This window comes from Sorex fumeus, unplaced genomic scaffold (genome assembly GCF_029834395.1).
Source record: "Sorex fumeus unplaced genomic scaffold, SorFum_2.1 ptg000043l, whole genome shotgun sequence".
NCBI lineage: Eukaryota > Metazoa > Chordata > Mammalia > Eulipotyphla > Soricidae > Sorex > Sorex fumeus.
The window spans coordinates 28,213,115-28,225,854 of NW_026606100.1; the positions used below are offsets into that span (position 1 = coordinate 28,213,115).

The 12,740-nt window shown below is 34.3% G+C and overlaps 1 protein-coding gene across 2 annotated transcripts in view; it reads right to left on the reverse strand.

Moving 5' to 3' along the window:
• HPSE2 (heparanase 2 (inactive)) overlaps positions 1-12,740 on the reverse strand; it is a 652,320-nt gene that overhangs the window by 198,055 nt on the left and 441,525 nt on the right. For both annotated transcript variants that reach the window (XM_056120796.1, XM_056120795.1), the window contains one exon: positions 12,102-12,149. In XM_056120796.1, the coding sequence (XP_055976771.1) occupies positions 12,102-12,149 (48 nt within the window). The remainder of the gene's footprint in view (positions 1-12,101; positions 12,150-12,740) is intronic.

Sequence of the window (12,740 nt, forward strand, 5' to 3'; positions counted from 1 at the left end):
GGAAGAGAAAAATTCATATTGGTGAGACTCACTATGTTCTATGTATATTTCAGAGGGATTTTTCTTGCATTAACTCACTTAGTCTTCACAATAGTTTTGTGAGGGGGCATTAACCCCACTTTGCAGATGGAAAAACTGAGCTCTGAAGGATTCTCCCCAAATCTACTTACAGGTCACAGATCTATTAGGATGCTGCACAAATTCTGCATAGATCTATTTCATTTTAAAGTCCTTAATCTATTTAATTTTAAGGTCTTTGTTCTTTCTGTCCATCTAAAACTACACAATTCTTGCTTTTTGGGTCACACCTGGCGATGCACAGGGGTTACTCCTGGCTCTGCACTCAGGAGTTACTCCTGGCGGTGCTCAGGGGACCATATGGGATGTTGGGAATTGAACCTGGGTCGGCCACATGCAAGGCAAATGCCCTACCCACTGTGCTGTCTCTCCAGCCCCTCTTTTTTTTAACTTTTAAAATAGTGTCTTAAATAATGTTTTACAATCTTGTGAATCAATTACATTGTTAAATCTTTCTCCCATTCTTTTTCTTAAATGAGATCTACACTTAATTAGCATTCTTTTCTCTAAAATTGAATATCCATGTGATATATTCCTCAGATTTTCCTTTTAAGCAAAATTGTTGCTTAACAAGTCATTCTAATGTTCCATTACCCTTGAAAATGTTCATGAATTTCCAATAGATGCTATTCTCAGAATCATTTTGCTCACATTTACTTACACTGTGGGCAAATCCATAGTAGCTTTTGAAATGACTTTTTAAAAAATGATCACTTTTATCCTATTTAGTGTAGCCAAAAATCTAGATTATAAAATTGATCTTTTAAGATTGATCTCTTTAAGCTGTAGTATACCCACCATAGTTTGGCTTTTTTGCAACGGCAGACATGAAGAGTGATGTATATAAATGTAGGCTAAGACAAAGAGAGAAAAGTGCTGACTTTTATGTCAAAGAAAAAGTTACTGAAAACTAGATGACTTGAAGCTCTGACTTTGACTGTAAAGTGCAGCAGTGTTCTAATGGCCAAAACCAGGACAACATTTTTACATCTTTCTCCCATCCACATGAAAAGAAGAGAAACCACAGAGAAAATTTCATGCTAAAAATATAGGGATGAATGTATTCTTAGAAATCGGATCTCGTTAGTCATCCTCTGTGCTATTGATTCCCAAGCTTTAGAGGCACCAGAATCCTCTGGAGGGTGTACTAGATCACACAGACTGCTGGGGCCTTGCTCAGTTGGTCAGGGATGTGGGGCTAGAGAAGTTGCATTTCAAAGAAATGCTCAGTTGATGCTGTTAGAACTATGCCTTGAGTGTCCTCCCTGGAGTTTAAGCACATAGGGCCTCTGCAGCTCCATCAGGAGGTTCCAGAGCAGTAGTTCTCAGTCCTTACTCGGTATCAGATTCACCTAGTGAACTTAAAAGCACTGACAGCTGGTTCGCACAACCACAGTTTTTTTTTCTTCTTTTGGACACTGGTGGGGCCCTGAGATTGGGAACACCTGGGTTTGCCTAACTTGACAAATATGAGAAATGCATTTCATAATTTCTGGAAAATAATCTTTGCTTATTAAAAATAACTCTAGGGGAATAAAAAAAACCAGGCAGCAGGACTTCAGGTTAAATGTGGGAGTTTGAATATAAGCATTTACTAAGGTTCCCACTAAAAGATTGGTAATAGGATTCAAAGAGAGGGATGTTGCCCAGTCTAAGAGAATAGAAAAGAACAAAAGCACAATACAAATACCGCTTTTAGAAAACAAGAATCAAGATTACTGATTTAGTTAACCTGAGGAGGCTGAATTCTGTACCTATAAGCTATTTTAGGGAAAACTTAAAGCAGATTTTTCTGCTGTGAATTCCAGAAACTCTCAGAAATGCCTCTGACAATAGAGCTGGAAGAGATGAACTAAAACAGGAGAATTGTGACTTAAGCAAGATCTCTACCCTCACTCTACAACCCTGATTATTAGAATGTGTCTACGGGGGCTTTTGGGAGTCCCCAAGACACTTTCCAGAGTCCATGAGATAAAAATTACTTTTGTAGTATTTCCACAGTAATACTAACACTTTTTCCCTAATGTTAAGATGATTTATCATTGTCACTCTCTTTTTTGCACAAGTGTACGGTGGGATTTGCCAGAGTCAGAGCTGTCTCTGACAATTAATAGAATTGTATTTTTGCAAATTCTTGTTTTTTAAAAAATATTTTCAATATATGGTCTGGAAGAATAAATATGTGATTTTAAAGGTTAACCGAGTTGTTCTCAATACTTCTATATTCCTATAATCTTGTTTACCCATTATAATCTGTATAACCTCGCAATCACCCAATAACTCATTCTTTGCTTATATTTATATTACATAATACATGTATTACTTATTAAAATTATTTCTTCAATTTTTCCTTTTGTCTACATGAAAATAAAAAATGCTGTTGTTTTGTTTTATAATAATGTTTTACAATTATTTTGAAGACTTCTAAATTTTAACTTGGAAATACTGAGAGAGTAAGTTATCATGTTACTTTGGCTAGAAACATGCTTATGAGAGTTAGGCGAGTAGCTATTGATTGAGAGTGAATGTTTAATGGATGAAAAGTAAGTAGAAGAAAAGAGCCCAGAGCCATATCCCAACAATTCCAGAAATTGCAGTAAATTAAAGGTTTATGCAAATTTATAGATAAAATATTTTAGGATATTAATATCTGAATAATTCTTATAAATTTAATGAAGACTGGTTCCAATTACTCTTTAAGATCTTTTCTGTGAATGTGTAGCACTAAAGTTGTGATGCAATATATGTATTAAAGAATTTATTTGACTCTCATAATTTATACTGGAAAAACAATATTGACATTTAGATGATGGTACAAAAGGAACAATGGGTGAAACTACTGGCATCTTGGCACAGATTTACTCAGGAGCATGAAACCATACTGGCAATAATTGTCACAATAAATGAATAATGTGGCAGCAAAAACAAGTGTCAGTTTTACTTAAAAATTCCCTGATCCTGTAACAAAATTATTAATTGTACTGTTTTAACCCAAGTATACATTTTTAGAAATATTCTGTATGACGACTTAAAATAATCATAAAAGACTTCACTTTCAAAGCAAAATGTAAGTATCTCAAAGATAAACACTTGTATGATTATTTGAGTTGAAAACTTAATTAATCATCCATTTCAAAGCACAAAAGTTTTACCTGAAAGAATGTCTGATAGACAAATTATACTTATTCATGACTGGTTACTTATAAAATTTTTTAATGAACAAAACAAGCCTGCCACTTGAAGGAAAACAACTTGTTGCCAGTTGTAAATTTTAAACTATTAAGTGTAAATTTGCTTTTAAACATCTGCATCTGCCATCACAAGTAGATTGGCTTCCAAAACTTAAAGACTTTTCTTCTTAAGTCAGAGATTATACTTAAGATGTGATTTTAGAAATTTTGTAATAAAGTATGAAAATGCTATTTCAAATTGTAAAACCAATATATTTTATTATTTTTTTATTAAAAAATTTGTTTAATAGTGAGACATCATGAGGTACAGTTGCAGACTTACACATTTTTGTGCTTGGGTTTCAATTATGTAATGATCAAATACCATCCCTCCACCAGTGCCCACTTCCCACCACCATGCATCCCAGTATCCCTCCCACCCTCAATCCCCCCAACCCACCCTGGCTCTGTGGCAGGGCATTCCCCTCTGTTCTCTCTCTCCTTTTGGGTGTTGTGGTTTGCAAAAGAAACATTGAGTGGCAATCATGTTTGGTCTATAGCCTACTTTCAGCATGCTTCTCCCATCCTGGGAGGGTCCTCCCAACACCTTTATTTGGTGCTCCCCTCTTTATCTGAGCTCCCTTTTCCCTAGTATGTGTAGTTGGCCTCCAAGTCATGGAGTAGAATTCCTGGTACTAATCTCGGCCATTCTTGGGTGTTAGTTTCCTATTTTGTTACTTTATGTTCCCCAGATGAATGCAATCTTTCTATGTCTATCCCTTTCTTTCTGAGTCACTTCGCTTAACATGATATTTTTCATGTAGTACCACTTGTATGTGAATTTCGTGACTTCGTCTTTTCTAACAGCTACATAGTACTCCAAAACCAATACATTTTAAGGCACAGTATAAATAATCAATTGCTCTGACTAAATAATATAATCTCTAAGATTCTACCACTTGATCAAATTTGTACAGTATCTGAAAATAACAGGCATGATGACCTGAAAAAAGGTATGCTCATTCAAATATTCCTTACTTTTCAAGTCACATACCATCCTAAAGCCATTTTACATATTTCTTAAATCAAAACAACAAACCACCGTAGAAGATAGATGTGTCCCCAATGTAATTCAACAAGATATCAATGAGATCTACAAAAATATAAAACTAGCACTCACTCATTTTTAGTTTTCTGAAGATAGTATTTAGTGGCTTTATTATTTTAAATGTTTTAAAGATTGTCTTTTATTCTAACACAGTACAAATCTATATGTAAACTAAATAATTGGAAAATACAATTGATTTCCTCAGATGCAAAAATGCTACATTTATACTTGAGAGATTTCTACATTGTAGTTATGAGAGGAGATAATTGTTTTCTGAGAAAGCTAGCCTGATAGTCAATACCAACATAGGTGGACAGTTAGAGGAGTCTCTTAATGTAGTAATGGACAGGTGATCCCAATAGACTTTCACTAGTTGAGAACAAATGACTGTAAACAAAAAATGTTTAATCAATTTTTCATGTCACACTCCTAAAAAGGATTAGGAATCCATGAACAATTTGGCATTTGAGAAAAATACTTAATGTAAGAGACAGAAACAACAACAAAAAAATGGAGGTGGAGATGGAGGGAAGGACAAAGAGGGGGAAATTTTAACACAGAAACCATAAAAAATGATTGAAGAAAGAAAGAGAGAAAGAAAGAAAGAAAGAAAGAAAGAAAGAAAGGGAGGAGGAAGAATCTTGGGAGAAGGAAGTAAAGAAAGGAGAGAGAGGGAAAAGAAAGGAAATAAACACGATTAAAACAGATATTCACAGAGAAAAAAAAGACAGTACTGGGGCCAAAGAGATACTAAAGAAGTTAAGGTATTTGCCTTGCATGCAGCAGGCCCTATAGTATATTTTTTGGTACTACAAAAATTCCTTGAGCACTGAACAACACCAGGAGTAATCATGAACACACATCCAGGATTAAGCTTCTTTGGGAGTGACTCAAAAACCAAAGGGAAAAAAAGGAAAAGAAATACATGGTTAAGGAGAGAAGCTATATAAAATGAAAGTTTTGAGGAATAAATAATTTTTAAAATTTTGAAATATAAAAATAGAAATTTCACCATATAATTTAAATTATTACAGAAATTTATTAGAAAATATATAAAAGATGGGAGTATTACTTAAGCATTTCCAATCCTTAAATAGTGGAAGTTCCAGAAAAAGTTCACATAATATAAAATAAGGAAATTTTTTTAAAAAATTGCAAGAAAATTTACCCATACTGACAGGGCGGAAATTATAGGTGGAGAGGATTCACTATACACACAATAAAATAATGAAAGACACAACATGGGTTTGGGGCATGAGGGGGTGATGGGGGAAGGAGCAGTTCTAAAAGTCCTCCAAAAGGGGGTAGGGGTCACATAAAGCGTTTGTAAAAGAAAATGACACCAAATATCTCAAAAATTATAAGGAATGCTAGAATGAAATGAAATCAAAGCATCAAAATCTGAGGGAAATTTATAAGCATCAAAAACATAAATCAAACTCTAATATAAAGTCTCAACATGTTTACCTCACATTTATCTTTCCTCAGGAAATTCCTGGAAAAAAAACCTGTTTCTCCAAAACGAGGGAGTAAACCTAAAAAAAAGGCAGGAATCCAGCAAAAAAGAAAGTCAATTGGCTGTGGGTGAAGGGAGCTCCCAGGACAACAGCTGCACAGGAAGTGCGGAGATCAACTGGTCCACACGGGACCAGAGGAAGAAAGACTGCCCCAGCCAGCATCTCCCAGGAGAATGGGAACTGATGGCTACCCTGGTTTTTTGCATATAGGAAAGGAGATTTGTCCCTCTGGTATAGAGTTTATGAGTGAACTAGAAACAGATTAGCAGGAAACAACTGGAAGAACAAAACAAAACACTATTACTAACTCCAGGGAAAACAGAAAGTTGAAAAAAGTAGTCCTATCATGCTACATTCTCTACTATGAATCAAATTGACATCATTAAAAATGTGAGTGCCGAATTCTAATCTAACCAGTACTTAAGCAATAATCTGTTGAAAGATGTGTACAGGCATTTGCTTTGTGTGTGAGGTGATATGATACATCGACAGTTTTCAGAAATTAGAATGTAGACATTCTCGAGGTATGTGTAGCAGCTGCCTATCACAGTTACCCACAATTATGATTACCCTGTCTTCCTGAATTAACCCTTTTATTATTAGAAATGATCTCTCTTTGTCTCTGGCAATATTTTTAAAATTTGCAGCCTATTTGCCTGATTTTAATGTAGCTTTATCAATTTTCCTATTTTACCTGCTTTTATGGTACATCATTCTTTACTTTTATTTTTAACTGCTTTTACATCTTTATACTTACATTTTTTCCTCCAAATTTTGGACTACACTCAACAGTGTTCAAGGAGGGCTACTCCAGGTCTACAACATAAATTTATATTTATAATAAAAATCTAATACATTTATATTATAATTAGCTGTCTTTTTAATATGCTTGATTTTTTTGAATTGTGGGCTACACTCTCTGCTCAAGAGCTACTCCAGGTCTAAATTTATATTTATAATATACATGAATATGTTTATATTACAGTCAGTTGTCTTTCTAAAAGAAACTAAGAGAAAAATCATTTTATTGATCTACAAATTAACCATTTTCATACTTTTCATTATTTTTTGAGATTCAAGTTTCTTTATATTTTTGCCTATTTAAAGATTCCTTCAATATTTCTTTTTGTTTTGTTTGTTTGAGGGCCTCATCTGTTGTCTGTCAGGGCAGAGGATTTCTCCTTGTCATTCTTTGGGAGTGGGTGAAACTCAACCTGGTTGTCCTGCATGCTTTGTATGCTTTCAGTTCAGTACATTGAGCTCACTGACCCTTTAGTATTTCTTATAGTACATGTCTACTGGCTTTCATTTATCAAGAAAAAAAACATTATTTCACTTTAATTTCTAAAGAATGTTTCTGTTGGATATGGATGGCTTGACTTTTTTCTTTAATACTTTAAAGATGTTGTTTCTCTGTCTTCTGTCTTCCATTGTTTCTGTTGTCAACTTAGCCATCACTGAGTTCTTGATTAAAAAGTGTCATTTTCTGTCTTGATAATTTTAAAGATATTCTCTTTTTTGGTCTCAGTAGTTTGATTATGATATGTCCAAGTATGATTTTTCTTGTATTAATTCTTCAAGTTATCTTGACTTCTAACTTGCTGATTCTATTCTAGTATCTTGGTTCTATTAGTTAATGTTTTTCACCAAATTTGGGAAAATTTAGCTCTGATTTATTTTAAAAAATAGTTCTATCTAATTTTCTCTCTTGTAACTTTGAATTCTACATAGATATTGACTAATTTACATTGGCAATGGTTATCGTAAATTTGATCACTGTTATTCCAACATCTTTCTGTTTTTTAATTGCATAATTTCTACTGATATAATGCAACTTCCTGAACATTCTAGTTTCTAGCCTCTTGCTTGATAAAGACAAAATTTTCACTTTAATTATTTATTCCATTAATAATTTGACATTCTTTTAAAAATAGCTAGTATTCATTTCACTGCTGCTATTTTCCTTTGTATTCCCTCAATATGGGCATTTCCTCTTAACTATATGAATGCATTTGTAATAGCCATTAAAATTTTTTTATCACTGATTTTAATGTTTGAGGCATCTCTGTTTGAATTTATTGCTCATTTCCTTGGCTATGAAATACATTTTTCTGTTTCTTTGCAAGTATAGTTATGTTTTTATTATACTCTGGAAGGCATGAATTATATATTGTAGAGACAGAAGAGTAACGATGTTGTATCTAGCAGGAAGTGGGTAAAAAGCTGATCATCTTGTTCTCATGAAATTATCAGTTTATACTTTGTTAGGGCAGTCTAGTCTTGAGACAAGAACTTACCTTCCAAGGTCTAATTGCTTCATTTACTTTTTACGGGAGAGTACATGGCTTTTATAAAGTTCTCATACATTTGTGAGATTTAATTTCCAGTCTCTTTCTCTTATGTGATAGACAACTGCTTAATTTGCTGTTCAATTTTTCCAGGTCTCTATCTGTTGTTTTCTATCAGGCTTTTTGGAATCTCCCTTGAATATGCACATTCCAAGCATCAAGCAAAGATTTAAAGGGAGTTTATATTCATGTTGGTATTTTGTTCCCTAGCCCCTTCTTCCTGTGATTTCTAGCCTTTTGCACCTTCTAGCAACATAATCAGGCATTTTGGTTGAGTTTCAGCCATCTGCTCCTGTATGAATTGTCAGGTAACCACAGAGAGGTAATTTAAAGGTAGGGTTCATCTGTGCCACTCATTTCCTTCAGGGATTGAACATATTCTAGTTTGTGCTTCCGTATATGGATTTCCAGCCTGTTGAGAGTATGTGTGTGTGTGTACTTGCTGTTATTGTTTAGATTTACTATTGATATTCTGATATAAGATAATCATCCTTATAATTAGAACTTCATATCACTAACTCTTGCTACTAAATTTTCAGACTGCTGAGTTGCTTAGTGGATAGGACTAACCATTACATAATGTACCTTGGTTCTCAAAAATCCAAGTGCATAAACTTTAAAATCAAAATAATCTAATTATATAGGACTTGAAAGATAGACTAGAAGTTAAGGCACCATTACCTTGCACATAATTGACTTGGTTTGATCTGCGACACCACATATGGAAACACGGCTAGGAGTCATCCTAGAGTAAAGAGTCAGGAGTAAGTTCTGCGTGCTGCTGGGTATGGCCCATCCTTTAATCTAATCATATAAATTGTTTCTTCACTGCTTCAGACTCAGAATAGCACTTGTTCCACTAATCAAATTGCAAGTTGAACATCCCAATATTGAATGAATTCTTCTGAAAGGCTATATGTACACACAAAGTCTACATTCTTTTGTCTTTCTGACAGTCACTCTTGATTTCTTTTATGTTCAAAAAAATTTTTCACCCCAGCATATTCCTTGGTTAGTAAAAACAAGACATTTGGCTTTAATTTATACTGAGTCCTTCTGGTCAGGATTTACTGAGTTTGTTTCAAGATTATTCAAGTCTTCAGTGAAAACTATGGCTGACAGGGATACATGCTAGATTCTAGGTGCTGCCTGTGGTCCCAGATGGACGCTGATCCTGGAGCCAAAAGAAATAAAACCCCTTGCCTGCTTAGCGGGGTATTTCTGAAACAGTTGCAAACACATGATATTTATTTATCTTGAATAATGGCCAATTATTTAAAGTAGCTAACAAACAAAATACTTTTTTTTGAAGAAGGATTTCTCCATTATAAAAAATGCTGTGCTCACTTCATTCTCTTTGTGCTATAGAGAGTGCTAGGGTAGGGAACAAACATTTTTCTCTGATCTGTCTCTATAAGTCATGATTATCAAACAAGTCATAGATTCTTGCTGAGTAATTTTTGTACCCTGATGTGATTATTTCTCTCTACACTCACTATAAATTCTTCAAACTTCAGACTTTGTGATGCATTATCTGGATAGCCCTTGGTTATGATGTTGAAGAGGATTTTAATTCTCCCACATATAATAAATATTCATAAAAATACCCTTTTGTTAGTAAAATAGTTATCAAGAGGTAAAGCCCTTGGAATGATGCAGGTGGAACTTAAAGTTAAAAATTTGCCACTTTGTTCACTAAAATTAAATTTTAAAAAATTTTCCACTTTCTTTTTTTTGGTCACACCAGGCAATGCACAGGGGTTACTCTTGTCTCTTCACTCTGGAATTACCCCTGGCGGTGCTCAGGGGACCATATGGGATGCTGGGAATCAAACCTGGGTCGGCTGTGTGCAAGGCAAACACCCTACCCACTGTGCTATTGCTCCAACCCCAAATTTGCCACTTCATGTGTAAACTTTTAATTTTATACAATTTATAAACTGAAAAAGAGAGATTAATAACAATAGTAACTTCATTTGGTTCTTTATAAGGGTTTGTTTAGCCACGGTCAGAACTTATTCCTGGCTCCATACCTGATTTAATTCTTGTAAGGATCAGCAAATAAATGTTTGAAGTAGTACCTGAAATAGTACTTGCCACATTGTTATTATTATTAATCATCAATGTTGTTATTCTTCCCTATGGAAAATGCCCAATAAAAAAATAAGTAAAATTTAAAAAAAATTAAAACAATGAAAATGCCCAGTGAACAACCTTCATGAGAACTGGTTGAGTTGACTAAGTACTATTCTTGTGCAAGAGAAAAAGGAACAATTTATAAAAAGAAGTTATTAAAATGATGAAATAAAAATACGCAATATCTAAAAAGCTAAAAAGGATAATTAAATGGAGAACATGTTTTCATCAGTAAGACATCTTGATGAGGATGACATGTGAGTTGATTCTTATGAGATGAGATCCTTTAACCTCACTAAAATTGGGATTCCAGCATTTCAGGCAAAGGAAATAGCATGTACAGAAATTCCAAATCAGAATTCTTGTAAACTTTCTAAGAGCTGAAAGATCACCAGTATGTTGAAACAGAATGAGAGATGTCAGAGTTGACACTAGAGGCAATCAGAAGAGAACAGTAACAAATGGTTTAGAAAACAAATGGTTTTAGAAAACTGAGCAGAAATTTTGGTTTTCAGTATAAGTACAAGGGGAAGACACTGAGGCATTTTACACAGGCAATGGCAAGATCCTCAAACCTATTTAATCCATGACTCACATAAACAATCTGAAGCAGCGAAAGCATTTCAGAAAACATTTAGAACTTAATCTTAGAGACACCGAGAATAGAAACATGTAGTAAAATATTTTCATTCATGATTGAAGTTGTTGATTTCCAACAAGTCAGTCTTTAGGAGATACTTGATATAGATTTCATCCACCTCTCTTTCTTTTAAATAATATTAATATGCAGGATACTGTGACCCACTTAAAATCAAGAGTAGAGAAAATTTTAGCTATGAGAGCCAAGAAAGAGCATAGATTTGAGTTGTGAGGTCCACAGTAGATGAAAGATGGTCTAAAAGGTGCTATGAGATAGATTACTCACAAAGACAGAGGGTAAGATTCCAAAATTGGCAAATCACCGTGAAAGGCAGGTCAAATGCATTCTATGAGTCTTACACATTACAAAATTTATGCACCAGATCATCATCTTTACAAGTTACAAGTCAAGTAACTTAGGGTAATAGGTCTTTGCCACTGTGAGCTTCTTCTTGTGCGATTTATCCCTTTCTCTTATTGTTGCTTCATTATCTTCATATTCGTTTTTTTCTATTTTCTTCTAACCTATTACGTATTAGTGACTCTCTTGACACTAGTGAAGATCACTACCTTTAATATAATAAAATATTTCTATTTTCACATGATAACTGACACACTGAGTAATTGAAACAATATTCTCTTTCTGGAGCAGCACTGCATCCTTGGGCTCTCAAATTAAACCATCAGGCCGGTTGGCTTACAACCACTGGGACCCTGGCTATCACTTGGGAGTTCCCCCACTCCCAACAAAAATCCACTTTCTCTTTTAAACAAGAACATTTATTCTTAAAAATAAAGACCATGGGGGGTGGTGCTGGCATATTCAGATTCGCATTACCTCTTTGCATATTGATTAAATATATACATATATATATATATATACACACATACACAGATGAGATTTCTAAAATGTCAATTTTTTTAAAACCGAAAAAACTATGTAACTAAGAGACAGCCACATCATAGGAGAAGCTTTTGCTAGTTTTAATTGTTTTCTTACAGGATGAAGGATAGTTTATTAAGTGTCAGCTATTAGCTTAGTAACAAGTAATTATCTTTTACTTCACAGACACTGATGATAAGAGGAAAAATGGCGAATACCTACTGTTGCCAGGTAACTGCATCCACCGTGCTTCCTGCCACCTTCATGAATCTGCACAGAAAAGAAGGAACAAAGATATCTCAATTTATAGTAAACCACATCCCCAAGATTAAAATAAGGTCAGTGAAAAAATAGGTCAGACCAGTTCCTAAGCAGTTAAGTGGACTTTTCTCCATACATTCTTTACCACCTGGAAATAAAAATTCCAATGTATTATATCTATGTATACTTATATCCCTCTTCCCAAGTCCATGCCTTTTACTTTTCATGTGATTAAAACTTCTCTCTCTCCTTTCTATTTTCTAAATACTCTGAGCTCTGGTAGGAGAAAAATAGGTGATAACACTTCCCAATGGTCACCAGACAATTGATAATTCTGAAGAAACTTAGGCATCTCTTTCTAAAGAAAGCATGGGAAAAATCAAATATTCATATTAGTATAAATCACTATAAAACATATACCACAAAGACTACCCATTACAGCAATCTGAGTGTAGGAACTGACTGCCATAAAGAAAACTTTCTGAGATTTCTGCGATTAGAGGAGTTTGTACTATGCCTTTCATAGCCTGGTTGGAGACCGATACCCTAAGTGTCGGCTGATAAACAGGCTGAGCTCAAACCAAAGCACATAGTAAAACC